Source organism: Lycium barbarum, chromosome 9 (genome assembly GCF_019175385.1).
Source record: "Lycium barbarum isolate Lr01 chromosome 9, ASM1917538v2, whole genome shotgun sequence".
NCBI lineage: Eukaryota > Viridiplantae > Streptophyta > Magnoliopsida > Solanales > Solanaceae > Lycium > Lycium barbarum.
Window position 1 is genome coordinate 123,777,173 of NC_083345.1, and position 17,778 is coordinate 123,794,950.

The following is a 17,778-nucleotide window of genomic DNA, read 5'->3' on the forward strand; positions in this document are numbered from 1 at the left end:
TACATTGTTAAATGGCGGGAATCATGATATAGTTTGAGTGCAATTGAAATAATTTATATTGAGCCTTGAAAGAATCTTAACAACTGAACTTTTTGTTTCTGTGCTTTGAAATTTGAACCTGTAGGTGATTTTGTGCATGATTTTTTTAGTTAAGTTTCACAAGAAGAAACTAAAAGAGTACCACTAGGAGGAAATCTGGACATAATATAATATATTTCTTTTTATAAAAAGCATTACAAGTTATTGAGTTCTATTAAAGAAAAAGATGTATACATACCATTAATACTCTATGTTATGAAGTACACAATATTATAGCCTTGAAGCTAAATATTATTGCAAAAATTTGTAACACATGAGATGATTTAGAAGAAAAGTTTCTTATAAGAACAATATCATGCAAGATGTTGAATCTGAATCATCTTTAACCTCGCTACAACATCTTTCATGTTGATCCTTCCTCTAGGAGATTCAACACAACAATCCATTGCCACATTCATGGTGGATACCACACAATCTAACTTTCTCTCTAAGTGATTATCCCGTGGCGTTATTAAGTTGGCATCGACAACTTCCGTTACTGAATGTGGGAGTGAATTGCTCACCCATTGCTTCAAGCTAAGAGCTCCATCAAACATTTCATCACTAGGCTTTGTCCGTGTAAATGTTTCCATCAGCATGATCCCATAACTGTAAACATCGCATTTTGTTGACACCAATCCCTCCAGTCCATACTCTGCAATCGGTCAATTTTCAAAATTCAGCATATACTAGTTGAAAAAAGGAAAGAGAAATATTCAAAAGAAATTAATTAAGAGATTACTTACCTGGTGCAATATAACCCAATGTTGCTAAAGTTTTAGTGTACGAAGCACTCTCATCTTCAGAAAGTAGTTTTGAAATGCCAAAGTCACTTAGATGGCCAACCATGTCCTCATCCAACAAGACGTTACTAGGCTTCAAATCACAGTGAATCACGGGCAATGAACATCCATGGTGAAGATATTCCAATGCACATGCCACATCTATCATTAGACTCAACCTATGCTCGATGTCTAAGAAGTAGTTGTGTGAATACAACCACTTATCGAGGCTCCCATTAGGCATGTACTCAAGTACCAAAGCTTTAAATTCAAGATTGGAACAACTAGTGATGACTTTGGTGAGATTCCTATGGCGAAGGTTGCGCAAAACTTGGCATTCTCTATCAAAACTCCTCAATGCTGCTTGCAATTGCAGATTGAACACTTTAGCAGCAATAAGAGTCCCATCTCTGAGGATGCCTTTGTAAACAGAGCCAAAACTCCCGGAACCAATCAAATTGCTCTCGCTGAGTGAATCAGTTGCTTGGAGCAATTCATGGTATGAAAGTCTTCTTCTTGTTGAGATGACATAAGATGAATCAGAATATGTTTGCCGAGGAGCATTTCTTTTACCTCGTATAAACCTTATCCATACAAGAAAAAAAGCAATAGGAGCTAATACAAAAAGTGCAATTCCGGCCAATAGAAATATAACAAGTACTTTTCTCCTTTTGGATCTATGCTTTGAAGTACTAGTGCGGCATGACGGAACATGAAATCTTTGAGAACCACACAATGCTTCATTGAACAGGAATGACTGACTTGAGAGGTTCTTGAAAGGACCGCCAGAGGGGATTTCACCAACCAACTTGTTGAAAGAGACGTTGAAGTAGTTGAGATTTTGAAGCTGCTCCAAAGACTTGGGAATTAATCCTGAAACATTGTTATGAGAAAGATCTAGAAATTCCAAAGCCAACATGTTGCTCATTGAGCTAGGAATTGTTCCTTGCAATTCGTTATCCTTCAAAGAAAGGTGTATTAGATTCTGCAAGCCGCCAATTTCTCCAGGAATGTCACTTGAGAGTTTATTCACTGACAGATCCATATATATCACAGCCTTTAGATTTCCAATTTCTGGAGGTAAAGATCCAACCAAGTTGTTTGAGGATAAATCTAGCTTCATGAGATTTTTGAGGTTCCCTAAGCTTGCTGGAATATTTGAATGCAATTTGTTGGAACCTAGAAATATGTCTTGAAGCGAAGTTAAGTTCCCCAAAAAATTAGGAATAGATCCCGAAAGTTGATTATGAGTCAAGTGTAAATAGCCCAAGTTTTGCAATTTACATAGATCGTCTCCAATAAATCCGGAGAGCTTGTTGTGACTCAAGGTAAAGAGCTGAAGGAATCTCAAGTTGCTAATTGTTGTGGGAATTGATCCAATTAAACCATTTCCTGAAAGATCGAGGTCTATTAAACTGGTTAAGTTCCCAATTTCTCTTGGTATTTCCCTTTTAATTATGCAATTACAAGCTTTGAAGTGTAGAAGAGAAGTACCAGAAAGGTTCCCTAAGGAGATTGGAAGCACACCATTTAGAGGATTCCCAGATATGTCAAGTAATTTTAAATGTCTACAATTTGACAAGGAAGGTAAGAAGCTTAACATAATGTCGCTTCTTAAATAGTTTCCCGCCAAGAGTAGGTACTCTAGATGAGTCAAATATCCAAGACAGTTGGAAATCAAACCGGTGAGTCTATTATTAGCAAGGTCTAGATGAATGAGTTTGGAACAATTGGAGAGAGTATGAGGTATAATCCCAAAAAGATTTAATGCACCCAGATAAAGACCTTCAATGTTGGGTAACGTTGAACCGATATTTAATGGGAGAGTTCCTGTCAGATTATTTTGTACCAGGCTAATAGTTCTTATCCCTGATATGTTGAAGATCTCCATGGGAAGTGAGCCAACAAATTTGTTCATAGCCAAGTCAATATAAACCAACTCAATGAGACTGCTCATGCCTTTCGGTATTTCACCTGCAAAAGTATGAATGTCAGAAATAACCTTTTTTTTTTGTTAAACATCGAAATAACTAAGAAACGGCTAGTAATTATTTTACTTTGTTAGTTCACTCATAGCAAGCTAGCTGCAATAGACGTACCTGTTAGCATATTTTCTCTCAGCTCTAGAAACTGCAATTTGGTCAAGTTGCCAACCTCCCCAGGCAAGGGTCCAAAGAGATTGTTCTGTATCAGTGCCAAAATTTGCAGCGAGGAGATATTGAATATGGAGATTGGGATACAACCTATAAGCTGGTTTCTCTCTAGCCTTAATTCCACCAAATTACCTAGAATCCCAATTTCTTGTGGAATCATTCCTGCCAAAAAAATAATATATAATTTATGAGTGATGGAATTTTTCCAGGAAGTAGTTAATTAAAAGAAAATCTAACATTCAACACCCAACCTTCGAAATGGTTTTCTCCGAGGTACAAAAACTGCAGGTTACTTAGATGTCCAATTTCACTATGTATGGGTCCATCAAACTCGTTAGAAACTAAACCCAATAGTTGAAGTTTCGAACAGTTTGACAAGCTTAGAGGCATATGACCGCGTAGCTCGTTTTGATTTAGGCTAAGCACTTCAAGCTTTGGAAGATGATCACACATATCATCAGGAAGACTTCCTGATAAAGTATTATTTTGGAGTCCAATGATTTCAATTCCGGAAATGTTGAAAATCGAGAATGGTATAGAACCTGTAAGTTGATTTGTTTCTATTACCAAAATTTTTAGGTTTTGAAGATTTCCAATCTCTTCTGGGATGTTTCCTTGAAGGAAATTGGAATCAAGGGCTAGATTCACCAACATTGAGGCATTTGAGAGAGACGGAGGGATAGAACCTATAAACTTGTTTCCTCCTAAGCTTAAAAATCTTAGATGTTTATGATTTCCAATCTCTCTTGGGATTTCCCCCCCTATGAAATTGAATGTCAAATCCAAAGATTGAAGCGTGGAAATATTACAAAATAAAGAAGGGATGGAACCATTGAAACTATTATTCCCTAGAAACAGATATCGAAGTTGGTGTAAGACCCCGAACCATGACGGAACCTCCCCGCTGAAGTTGTTAAAACTAAGTCCAATAAACCTTAACCGACGCAAACACGCCATTTCTTGAGGCAAATTTCCATAGAAATTGTTGCTACCAAGGTCAAGAGAAACAAGAAATGTCAGGTTTCCGATATCAGCGGGAATTCTGCCTATAAGCGCCATGTTGGAAATATTCAATGACTTCACTCTCTGGTGACGAGAACCACAAGTGACTCCAACCCAATGACAAACAGAAGTAGCCGGAGACCAACTTTCATTCAACAAGTGAAAGGGGTCCGAATTGATTTGGGATTTCAATGAAAGAAGAGCTGATTGATCAGTAGAAATGTTGGTATGAGTCACGGCTAAACTAGCCACAACCAAGTGAAATAACAAAAGAAAAGAAGTTAAGACTTTCTCCATTAGTAGGTGGTGTAGAAATAATTAGAAAGATCAACTAGGCTTGGCTTGTTACAACGGGGGCTCTGAGACTTTAAATAGTGATCAATTGATCTTCTTTTTGGTCTTCATGGTCTTTTTAAATTCCTTTTCTTGTAGCCTAGCTGGCTTTAATCTAATTGAAAACCTTTTTTCGTTCATTCTATCAACTCTCTCTATATAAAAATATATATTAGTTGAAACACAATTGGAAAGAAAGAAAGAAGAATACAACTTTACTAAGTTTTCACATTAAACAGTAAAAAAGATTTCGTTAATCATTTTCAACATTGCTTACAAAATACTCGAAAAGAAGAAGGATTATTAGAACATCCTTAAAGGATTATTATAACATCCTTAATTAATAAAGATTGTTTTATTGTTTCCTCTGTTCAAGAAGTACGTTGTAGTTTCAATCTATAATTTATTAGTAGTTATATAGTCAAATTCCCATGACAATTCTAGTTTATGTCTAAAGTAAGTTTAAAAACTATTATAAATAGGGATGTTATTACGTATGTATAACATCGAGAAATGTATTGAGTTTCATCATATTCTGATGGAATTAAATTATACTCCTTCAAATCGATATCCGAGCCTCTAAAATATTCTTGGTAGAGACAAAATAATTTTCGCTACTAGTAGGTTGTACAACTGACATATGCTCCCACTACTAGAAAATCATTGTTTTTCCACTAAAAAATAGTCAGTGACTACTTTTACGAATATTCCATTGAATTAGTGAGAAAATAAAATAAAAGGTATTTTTTAATTTTCTTTCTATATTTTCCACTGCAAATCAGTGGGAATATTTGGCACTAAAAACACAGCGTATTACATACTAAAATAATTTGGGGAAAACTTCAAGAAAATATTTGATTAGATATTAAATTGTTTCCCCCTACATGCACTGTGGCCACTGCTATATACATGAAAAAAATACTCTCTGTCCCAATTTATATGACTCTTTTCGCTTCTCTAAATTCAAACTGTATGAACTTTTACCATCATTTAAGATGTATTTTTTCACTAAATTGATATGACAAAAGTTGCAATTTGTAATACTTTTCATGTAGTTTTCAAATATATAAATTTTAAGTTTAAAATATCGAGTTAACCTAATCCAATTTAGCTTCTTTTGAATGACCAGAAAATAGTGGTAGAGGGGTAGCTGCGGAGGATAAAATAGTTCTTATGCGCATATTGAACACCAAATCATACTTCTCCTTATTTTCTTCGTATTTAACAACTAAAACAATCCTTAAAGTGGCCCCAATGACTTGACCAAGGCGGAGTTCAAATTGGCCGGTCAACCGAAGTTATTTACATCTGCTAGCCACAAAGTGTATAAATTGTATATTTTTTGTATATACATAAAGTATATAAAAAAATTATATATATATATATATATATACATTTTTTCGGCTATTATTTTGGGAGTCGCTATACTTGTTGTTCCCCTAAAGTTTGTAATTAGAAAAGGAATTCCTCTGGTGCGTCCAAAAGACTTGACTAATGTCAATAAGGTCTTTTTTTTCCCCCCAAATAGAGAAAGACTTGATCAAATCCGAGTCTTGCTTTCATCGTAGTTTCACAATATGTCATCTCTTGCAGTTTTACAATAACTAACTTGTTATTAAAATTGAGGAATAATTGATTGACCAATTACTTTTTCTAATTATTTTTAACAACTATATTGTCTATCACTCTCTCTGTCTCATTTTAAATGATATGGTTTCCTTTTTAGTTTATTTAAAAATAGACACATTTAGTTTATAGGTTAAAAAATCATTTGATATTAAGCTCTTTGGTGGTGATAGTAAGCTTTTAATTATACTATTAATGACATGATTTTCAGCCACGAGAATAATCTTGGCATGTCACACAAGTTTTAAAATTTTTCTTTTTTTCTTAAATTTCATGTCAGTTAAACATTCTCAACACAAATTGGGAAGAAGAATGTGGTAAAGTATTGTGTTGTTCACAATTTATTTAAATAACTGAAGTGTAATATGTCAAATCACAAGGGAGGTGAGTGAAATAAAGGTAAACATGGAGGGATGTCTCTGAAATTATTCCTTATTTTAATGTTTAAATACTTCGCTTGGAACAAAATTTCAAAAGCTAGCTAGTTTAATTACATCTAAAATAAATTGCGCTTTTAGTAAAAGATGTAATTACTAATAATTTATATACTAAGGATATAATTCAAAACATTGGAACTCATTGGGGACATTTGTTAGTGTATTTACTTTCATTAATATAAGCATAATACATGTCCTCAAACTTGGTTTCAGCTGGGAAATATGACCTTCAACTTTGAATGTGCATAAGTAGGCACCTCAACTTGTATAAAGTTGAACACGTAAACACAAATGCTGACGTGACGCATAAATTTTGGAGTTGTCTAGATGATCGTTTGGTAAGTTAGAGTGTTTAACTGACAAAATGAAGAAAAGTTGAGGTGCCTACTTGTGCACACCCAAAGCTAGAAGGCATACTTGCTAGCTGAGGTTAAGTTTGAGGGCCTGTTTATGTATTATGTTATTAATATATATAGTCTTTAGTTTCTCATTCATTTAGAGCATGTTTTGAAAGCCAAAGGGAATTAGAATTGGGCGTATAGTTCTTTTTGGTACCTCCCGGTAACTTAGCTATGAAAAGCAACCATATGATATTGAGTTGTAACCTTTTAACGTTAACCATTCTAAAAGAGAAATTTAAAATTGGAAATCAATTATTGTTTAAACGGAAAAGACTCAAATATGTCATCAAACTATTAAAAAAGACCCATTTATGCACTCGTTAATAGTTGGGCTCAAAAATGTCATCGCTATAACCATTTTGGGTTTGCCATTACTCACTAACAGAACTTTATTACTACCAAATTTTGTTATGTGGCATTATCTAAACCCTTAATTTTACAAGTGACATATATGAGTCATTTCGTAGTTTAGTGACATATTTGAACCTTTTCCCAATTCCTATATAAACCTCAATCTTTTCTAATTTTATGTAACAAGCTTATAACCAAGTTTTCTTCGTTATATTAATAACATTATTATTTTATATGAAAAATTATTGTCTCTTATTTAATTATATTATGAATCTAATCTTATTCTATATCCTTCACAATTTTTACGTATTTTGTACCTCTTAGAAAAAGCACATAAAATTTATATAAGAATTTGTTTTTATTTATCCTGACAAACATGTCAAACTGTGTAATTACATTTAATTCCAATTAAGTCACTTTTCAAACAGGCCCTAAAGACTATCAACCCAAAATAGAAAGAAAATACTTTATATCCGTCCGTCATTGACTTTAAGAAGAAAGTACACACTTTACTTCTTTTTTTCGTGAAAAAGAGAGATTATTTGGGCGTTTATTGCGGTGTGCGAGAGGGTGGGTTGTTAAATTAAAAGTTTTTTTTCACTAATCACAAGATGAAGACATTAATTGCCAGCTTGACTCTCACTTAATTGATGCCTTAACTTGATTAATTATCCTTCTTTACTGTAAAATACACTAAACAACAAACATAATGCAGGTATGAAATCCCCAACTCTTCTCTGTATTACCAACTTTATGAATTCAATATTTTTCCTAAACATTTGTGCATTTTATCCCTAATTGAAGCTTTAATTATCTTGAAATTGAATCACCTATTTTGGTAAATTTGAATAACTGTATATGGGCTTTTTAGATGTTACAAGGAGTGATGATGTGAAAAATGTGATACTGACACTACAAAAAATCTTATTTATTCAACCAAATTTAAAATTGATCCAAAAGTTTCCTATAAAATTTATTATAGACAAGTCAAAATATTATCGTGACATTCACTTTCTACCTTAGTACATGCTTAAACATACATAGCTAAAAATATTGGAAAAAAGTAATTAAAAAAATACAGTTATCCTCCAAATAATAATACTACTAAATAATTGCAAACGAGAGTGATTTTTCAGATATTGGATTTTTTTACAAAAGAGGAGATAATCAACGTTTTATATAATTTAGAACAAATGGTTAGTTAAACATGAAATACTAAAACTGCATACATGTTGAAGAAACTACACTATATATTACTTAAGAAAATAAATTAAATTAAGAATAAATAAAAAATAAATCATTACTTAACATATTTTTTTAATGGAAAAGGAAATATTAAAGTAAGAAAAACAAATAATTTCATTAACTTTTCAATTCCGTTTGTATGATTTAATTGAAGGAACATCTACAAAAGCTTTTAATTTGACATGCTATCTTTATTTATAAGTTAACTTCATTAACATCGTCATACGACAAATTGTAGCATCAAATAATTTTTGTATTACTTGAATGCTGTAAATTTTTCCAAAAATGGGTTAGCCAATATAAGTTTAATTGAGAAAAAATTAAGTTAATCCAACATAAGGTAAAACTCAATTTGAATCATTAAAGACTTTAATCCCAAAAATTCAGTATAATAAAGAGGAGAGGAACTTTAGTGCATGCGTTTGCTTGAAGAAAAAAAAAAAAGGAAGTCTAAACATACTCTAAGAAAAATGTTGTTTTCTAACTTACAAAAACTTTTATATGATTTAATATTTTCAAAACAATGAGAAATTATCGAACTACCTTTACAACTGATATATTGTTACAAAAGCAAACAAAAACCAAGAGTAGCAAGAAAGCACACAAAAAAGTTGCAAATATAAATTAAATGTAAATGTAGTTTGGGTCCGAGCTTAGCACAGGTCAATTGAAACTAGTATTCATAGAACTGTACTTGCACAAAAAATAATTAATACGTGTAATTACTTCTTAATAATTGATATAATTCTTTCTTTAAGCATCTTTTGCAGTACGACCTTTCTATGCTAACAAAGAACCACCTTTGTTGGTTCAGCCCAAAAGGAAACAGACATCAAAGGATTCGACAACAAATTGAAAATACAAAAATAAATAATCTTGTATAGTCAGAGGCAGATTAATAATTTAAACTTTAGGAGTTTAACTTTTTTGGATTCTTAATTAAACCCATTCATTTCAAAAGTTATGAGTTCATATCTACTATTTATTGTGATTTTATTAAATTTTTACACATAAATTTATGCTCCGCGTTGAAAGTTATATAAGGGTTCAATTGAACCCCATCTTTAATGCTACATACACCCCTGAGAATAGTTATAGAGGAAGATTCAAGATCGAATCACTAATGAAGGTTGAGACCTGGATAACAATTGTTAAGAGCAATTCAAAAAGCAATTGAATAAAAAGCTACTCGTTATTGTTTCTATATATTAGAGATAAAAGGAAGAAAAAAAAATACAAGGGTATTAGGCCAAAAACACTTCAAAATTTCAGGAGGAAAGAGGTATACATACCATCAATTCTCTATGTTATGAAAGACACAAAACTATAGCCTATTTGAAGCTAAATAATATTCAAAACTTTTGTTACAAACGAGATGGTTCTGAAGAAAAGTTTCTAATAAGAACTTGCTCAACATGAAATAAGTTGAATCTTTATCGTCATTAACCTCCTCACAACATCTTTCATGTCTATCCTTCCTTCAGGAGATTCAACACCACAATCAATTGCCACTTTCATGATGGATACCACACAATCTCTCTTTATCATTAGGTGATTATCCCATGGCGTTATTAAGTTGGCATCCACAACTTCCATTACTGCATGTGGGAGTGAAGTGCTCACCATTGCTTCAAGCTATGATCTCCATGAATCATTTCATCACTAGGTTTTGTCCTTGTAAATGTTTCCATCAACATGATCCCATAACTATAAACATCACATTTTGCTGACACCAACCCCTCAAGTCCCTACTCTACAATTAGCTAACTTTTAATTAGACATTTACTAGTGGAGAAAAGGAAAGAGTAATATTCAAAACCCATTAATTAATAGATCACTTACCTAGTTCAATATAGCCTAATGTTGCTAAAGTTTTACTGTAAGAAGCACTCTCATCTTCGTAAAGCAGTTTTGAAATGCCAAAGTCACTTCGGTGGGCAACCATCTCCTCATCCAACAAGTAGTTACTAGGCTTCAAATCACAATGAATCACAGGCAATGGACAACCATGGTGGAGATATTCCAACGCACATGCCACATCTATCATTATACTCAGCCTATGCTTGATGTCTAAGAAGTAGTTGTGCGAATACAACCACTTATCAAGGCTACCATTGGGCATGTACTCAAGCACCAAAGCCTTAAACTCAAGCTTGGAACAACTAGTGATGAATTGGTGAGATTCCTATGGCGAAGGTTGCGCATTCTATATCAAAACTTCTAAATCCTGCTTGCAATTGTAGATTGAACACTTTAGCTGCAATTAAAGTCCCATCTCTAAGGATGCCTTTGTAAACAGAGTCAAAACTCCCAGAACCAATCAAATTGCTCTCCTTGAGTGAATCAGTTGCTTGGAGCAAATCATAGTATGGAGTTTTTTCTCTCATTGAGACGACAGAGAATGAATCAAGTGCTTGCTGAGGATTTGTTCTTTGCATCTTATATACCTTCTCCATATAAGCGCGAAGGCGATGGAGACTAATACAAGTGAAATTCCATATGGTATAATTAGAAAAAGTACCTTTTTTCTCTTGGATCTATGCTTTGAAGTACTAGTGCAGCATGGCAGAACATGAAATCTCTGAGAACCACACAATGGTTCATTATACATGAATGACAAACTGGAGTGGTTCTTGAAAGAACCGCTCGAGGGGATTTCACCAACTAACTTATTGAATGAAACATTGAAATACTTGAGATTTAAAAGCTTCTCCAAAGACTTCATAATTGATCCTGAAACATTGTTATGAGAAAGGTCTAGAAATTCCAAAGTGGATATGCTGCCCATTGAGCCAGGAATTGATCCTTGCAATTTGTTGTCTTTCAAAGAAAGATTTATTTGATTCTGCAAGCCACCAATTTCTCCGGGAATGCCACTTGAAAATGTATTAATTGATAGATCTATATGTATCACGACCTTTAGATTTCCAATTTCTAGAGGTAACCCAAGTTGTTTGAGGATAAATCTAGCTCCAAGAGATTTTTGAGGTTCCCTAAGCTAGCTGGTATGTTTGAATGCAATTTGTTGGAACCTAGAAATATTTCCTAAAGGGAAGATACGTACGTTCCCCAAACAATAAGGAATAGATCTTGAAACTTTATTTTGAGTCAAGTATAATAGTCCAAGTTCTGCAATTTATACAGACTGTCTCCAATAAATCCAAAGAGGTTGTTGTGACCCAAGTTAAAGAGTTGAAGGAATCTCAAGTTGCTAATTGTTGTGGGAATTAATCCAATTAAACTGTTTCCAGAAATATCGATGTATATTAAGTTGCTTAAGTTCCCAATTCTTTTTGGAATTTCCCCTTTAATTCCGCAACCATAATCGTCAAAGTGTAGAAGAGAAGTACCAGAAAGGTTTCCTAAGGAGACTAGAAGCACATTATTTAGAGGGTTCAAAGATAGAGATAGAAGTTTTAAATATCCACAATTTGATAAGGAAGTCAAGAAGCTTGACCTAGTGTCGCTTATTAAAATGTTTCCCTCCTGTTGCTTAAAAATTATACTCATATGAATTGAGAACTAGAGCAATGAGACATTTCCTGAACAATCGAGAGAAATAAACGAGGAAGATGACTTCAATAATACTCCAAATGCCTAAACTTAGCTCGAAATTTACCCATATTAGAGGGAAAAGAATTAAACTCACTTGAACTGATTTGAAAAATTCAGAACTGGGTCTAGGATTCGGGTAAAAGTATAACAATTTAAAAGGGGTTGAGAAAAGGTTTAGGGCGTGATAAACTAATTAATCTAATTAGTCGTCTAATTATGTCAATTGAGGTCTTGTGTGAAATAAGGGCATGTTTGACTCAATTAAGCGACAATAGGGGCATGTTGGGTCAAACTATTAACGTAGGGCAAGATATTATGATTTTCGCGTCCTTGAGGGCATTTGTAACTCTTTCCCAAAACAAATTAGGTGTAGTGACATATACAGTGGTCGAGCAGTAATGTGGAGGTTAAAATAGTATTTTCGTGCACATACTCTCCGTATTTTACACCCACAACAATCCCTCTCCTTTGAGAGACCCCAAAGACTTGGCTAATGTGAGTAATTCACCATTAAAAGTTGAATAGAGTATTTTGTATGATATAAGAGTTTTATTACTTTTTTTCTATTCCAATTTATCATATATTTTCTGTATATCCAAAATAGAATAATATTTGTTTTATATTTAAATAATTTAACTTTAAACTTTCTATTTAACTCTGAATCATTTATGACATATTTTATATCACAAGTCTTAGAAGAAAAAAAGGGCCAAGATTTCTTCTAAATTATGTGAAATGAAATAAATTTACCCCGTCGTAGGGTCCAAAGACTTGACTAATTTCAGTGCAACCTTGTTTTTTTTTTTTTTTCCTTTTTCCAAAGAGAAAGACTTTGATTAAATCCAAGTCTTCTTCTGCAAATACGCAGTAAGTCCACAATTGCCATAAATGCCAATCTCCAAATTTAGTCCACAGATATTTAGTTACATAACGAATTGACAATATTTGGATAGAAGTAAGTTTGGTTTATGTAAAATATTTAATTAACTAATATGGGTCGTTTGGTTCATGATTACTTATGCTAGAATCGTTTATGCAGCATTATACGATAATATAAGAATTATTATGTGAGAATTATTTACTTTAAATGATATAGTCGGGCTCCAATGCGGGTACTGGATACTGAATGGAACCAAAAAAAAAAAAAATTAACTAATATGGGTCGTTTGGTTCAGGATTAGTTATGCTAAAATCGTTTATGCAGCATTATACTATAATATAAGAATTTTTATGTAAGAATTATTTGCTTTAAATGACTTTTTTTGTCAATAGCATCTTTTTTTTTTTTTTTTTTTTTTTGGTTGAAAGGGAAAATATCTCAACACTTATGCATCATTAAAGAAAAAAGAGTGCCTTTAGCAACACTCGGAATATTCAAGATTGCGTTATAGTGACACTCAAACTAATCAAATGTGTGCCATCAATAGCACCAATATTTTTAAAAAGCGGGAATGTGAGACAAGGTATTTTATTTAGCACGGTGCGAAGCGTACACCAAAACACCTTTAAATTAATTTATAAATTAGTAAAAACAACATGTCACATAAAGACATACAGAGTACATCAACATTTAAGAAGATTAAAATGGATTAGTATGTATTTATAGGTATAACATGCAATAATGTTAACTTGTTAACTTTCAAACAATTATAATGTCACAATTCCTTAAACAATGTTATCAAACTACATATCTTACATTCCTAAAAGTTAATATAATGCATAAACTCTGTCAATGTTAATTCACCATTAAACGTCGATTGGAGTATTTTGTATTATATAAGAGTTTTATTAATTTTTCTATTACAATTTATCATATATTTTTTGTATGTCAAAAATAGAATAATATTTTTTTATATTTAAATAATTTAAATTTAAACTTTCTATTTAACTCTGAATCTTTTATGACATATTTTAAATCACAAGTTTTAGAAGAAAAAAAAAGGCCAAGATTTCTTCTGAACTATATGAAATGAAATAAATTTACCCCGTCGCAGGTCCAAAGACTTAACTAATTTCAGTACAACCTTGCTTTTTTTCCTTTTTCCAAAGAGAAAGACTTTTGATTAAATCCAAGTCTTCTTCTGTAAATACACAGTAAGTCCACAATTGCCATAAATGCCAATCTCCAAATTTAGTCCATAGATATTTAGTTACATAACGAATTGACAATATTTGGATAGAAGTAAGTTTGGTTTATGTAAAATATTTAATTAACTAATATGGGTCGTTTGGATCATGATTACTTATGTTAGAATCGTTTGTGCAGCATTATACAATAATATAAGAATTATTATGTGAGAATTATTTACTTTAAATGATATAGTCGAGCTCCAATGCGGGTACTGGACACTGGATGGGAACCAAAAAAAAAAAATTAATTAACTAATATGGTCGTTTGGTTCATGATTAGTTATGCTAGAATCGATTATGCAGCTTTATACTATAATATAAGAATTTTTATGTGAGAATTATTTGCTTTAAATGACTTTTTTGTCAATAGCGTTTTTTTTTTTTTTTGGTTGATAGGAAAAATATTTCAACACTTATGCATCATTAAAGAAAAAAGAGTGCCTTTGGTAACACTCGGAATATTCAAGATTGCGCTCTAGCGACACTCAAACTAATCAAATGAGTGCCATCAATAGCACTAATGTTTTAAAAAGCGGGAATGTGAGACAAGATATTTTATTTAGTACGGTGCGAAACGTACCCCATTAATCTTTAAATGTAGAAATTAGTAAACACAACATAATAACATAAAGACATACAGAGTACATCAAAATTTAAGAAGATTAAAATGGATTTGTATGTATTTATAAGTATAACATGCAATAATATTAACTTGTTAGCTTTCAAACAATTACAATATCACAATTCCTTAAACAATGTTATCAAACTACATATCTTACATTCCTAAAAGTTAATATAAAGCATAAACTCTGTCAATGTTATAATTTAAAACAACAGTCATTCATGAATAAAGTTGTGAAATAGAAAAATAATGATAATCTGACAATTTTGAGAGATAAAGAACTAAGAGATGAAAATCAATAGATACAAATTTCGCAATCTATTTTCAGAAAAAAAATCCAATCATATTTACCTTCACGATATTCTCAATTACTGGTAAATATGCAATACTATGGCTCATAATATGAATTACTGTCAGTCTCTTCTTTCCTTCCAAATTCCTTTAATTCTAATAACTGCATCCACTATCTATTCATTATAAACAGTTAAACGCTCTCACATTCTTCAAACTGGTATGTTGAACTGGAAATAGAATATCCGAACAACGTGGTCAGGTATGAAATCCCGAACTCTTCCCTGTGTTACAAACTTTATGAATTGAAAATTTTATAGTGCCATTAATTTTCTGCAAAAAATTCAACGATGGTTGTGATGCTGTGCCGTGTTTTCTTTGTTTGGTAATTTCATTGGGAGAACATTATGAGATCGGGACTAATATTATGCTGTAACTAGAGATTTTAAATCCCATAGTTTTGAAACTATTAGGCAACTTGTTGCTGATCAATTGCCTAAGTGAGTCCCTTAGTTGAGTGAATGATTTTGTACTGTAAAGTTCTGAACCGATATAGTTGAAAGCTATTTGCTTACATTGTTAAATAAGGAATTCATGATGTAGTTTGAGTGTAAACGAAAATCAGTTGTACTGAGCCTTAAAAATAAAAAGGAAAAACAAATGAGGGGGATTAGGCCAAAACCACTTAAAATTCAAGAGAAAAGATATACATACCATTAGTTCTCTATCTTATGAAATACACAAACCTATAGCCTATTTGAAGCTAAATATTATTGCAAACATTAGTTATACATGAGATGATTTGGAAGCAAATTTTCTAATAAGAACTTGTTCAACGTGCAAGAAGTCGAATCTGGATCGTCTTTAACCTCGCTACAACATCTTTCATGTCGATCCTTCCTTTAGGAGATTCAACACAACAATCCGTTGTCACCTTCATGATGGATCAACATACTCTAACTTTCTATCTAAGTGATTATCCCGTGGTGTTATTAAGTTGGCATCGACAGCTTCCATTACTGAATGTAGGAGTGAATTGCTCACCCGTTGCTTGAAGCTAAGATCTCCATCAAACATTTCATCGCTAGACTTTGTCCTTGTAAATGTTTCCATCAACATAATCCCATAACTATAAACATCGCATTTTTTTGACACCAATCCCTCCAGTCCATATTCTACGACTAGTCAATTCTTAAATTCAGCATTTACTGGTTGACAATAGTTAAGAGATATATTCAAAAGTAATTAATTAAGAGATTACTTACGTAGTGCAATATAACCCAATGTTGCTAAAGTTTTAGTGTACGAAACACTCTCATTTAGAAGGCAGTTTTGAAATGCCAAAGTCACGTAGGTGAGCAACCATGTCCTCATCCAACAAGACGTTACTAGGCTTCTAATCACAGTGAATCACTGGCAATGAACATCCATGGTGAAGATATTCCAATGCACATGCCACATCTATCATTAGACTCAACCTATGCTCGATGTCTAAGAAGTAGTTGTGTGAATACAACCACTTATCGAGGCTCCCATTAGGCATGTACTCAAGTACCAAAGCTTTAGATTGAAGATTGGAACAACTAGTGATGACTTTGGTGAGATTCCTATGGCGAAAGTTGCGCAAAAGTTGGCATTCTGTATCAAAACTCCTAAATGCTGCTTGCAATTGCAGATTGAACACTTTAGCAGCAATAAAGGTGCCATCTCTGAGGATGCCTTTGCAAACAAAGCCAAAACTCCCAGAACTAATTAAATTGCTCTCGCTAAGTGAATCAGTTGCTTGGAACAATTCATAGTATGAAATTCTTCCTCTTGTTGAGACGACATAAGATGAATCAGATGTTTGTCGAGGATCATTTCTTTTTACCTTTTATAAACTTTATCCATACAAGTGCAAAAGCAATAGGATCTAACAACAAGTGCAATTCCAGCCAGTAGAAATATAACAAGTACTTTTCTCATTTTGGATCTATGCTTTGAAGTACTAGTGCGGCATGGCGTGTTACACCTCGGAATTTTTTTCGTTCATGTATAGTGAATAGACTAACGAAGGGCGCGACGTATACCGTGTTTTGATAGGTAAGAAATAATGTTTGATGATTCTAAATGAGATTTCAAAGACATTCGAAGTAAAAGAAGAAAGTTTGCCAAGAAAGACAAGGTATACGTTATGTATTAGAAAGAATTTATGAGTAACTAAGTAATGATGATTTAATGATGTTTTGGAGAAGAGCTATAACGTCCCTTAGATTGTTAAGGAGGTGTTAAACAAGTGTCAAGAAGGTTCCATAAGGATTGGAGATCAAACGAGTCAACGAGAAATAGTTCGGAAAAGCTGGGCATTGTACGGCCAAACATACTGGCCGTATGTTCAACCGTATAATCAGCCCAGATCAGCATCCCTCTCTGGACCAAATCTACGGCCAAACATACGGTCAGTATAATTTATACGGACCATATGTTGGTCCGTAGAAACTGGTCGGGACAAATTTTAAGTGGATATAAGGAGGACCCAAGTTCATTTATTTCATTTCATTTTCACCTCTCACCTCAAGAACACTCTAGAAAGCCCTCTCTACTCTTCATCCACAAGAACTCAAGAGAAGTTTATGATCAACTTCATTAAACCAAGGAAATCAAGTGTAAGAAACTCATTGGAGTTCATCCAAGGCACGAAACCCCATTGGATTGAAGCTAGGGTTTTTCTTCAAGTGAAAGATTATCATCCAAAACTTGCTCCTACACTATCTAAGGTAAGTTTTATGGTAT

General features: G+C 32.9%; 3 protein-coding genes across 3 annotated transcripts; all 3 read right to left on the reverse strand.

Annotated features, from left to right (window-relative positions):
* Positions 1-392: 392 nt before the first annotated feature.
* Positions 393-4,312, reverse strand: LOC132612309 (LRR receptor-like serine/threonine-protein kinase EFR). The gene is made up of 4 exons (XM_060326605.1): positions 3,265-4,312; positions 2,960-3,175; positions 825-2,834; positions 393-733 (listed from the first exon to the last, which is right to left on the reverse strand). Exons 1-4 carry the CDS (start codon positions 4,310-4,312, stop codon positions 393-395), a joined length of 3,615 nt encoding a protein of 1,204 aa, XP_060182588.1.
* A 6,258-nt stretch (positions 4,313-10,570) lies between these two features.
* LOC132612310 (LRR receptor-like serine/threonine-protein kinase FLS2) lies at positions 10,571-11,196 on the reverse strand. Its single transcript, XM_060326606.1, has 3 exons — positions 11,102-11,196; positions 10,930-10,989; positions 10,571-10,886 (listed from the first exon to the last, which is right to left on the reverse strand). The coding sequence occupies exons 1-3, from the start codon at positions 11,194-11,196 to the stop codon at positions 10,571-10,573; spliced, it is 471 nt and encodes a 156-aa protein (XP_060182589.1).
* Positions 11,197-16,402: 5,206 nt separating this feature from the next.
* Positions 16,403-16,971, reverse strand: LOC132612311 (receptor kinase-like protein Xa21). The gene is made up of 2 exons (XM_060326607.1): positions 16,877-16,971; positions 16,403-16,772 (listed from the first exon to the last, which is right to left on the reverse strand). Exons 1-2 carry the CDS (start codon positions 16,969-16,971, stop codon positions 16,403-16,405), a joined length of 465 nt encoding a protein of 154 aa, XP_060182590.1.
* Positions 16,972-17,778: the final 807 nt, after the last annotated feature.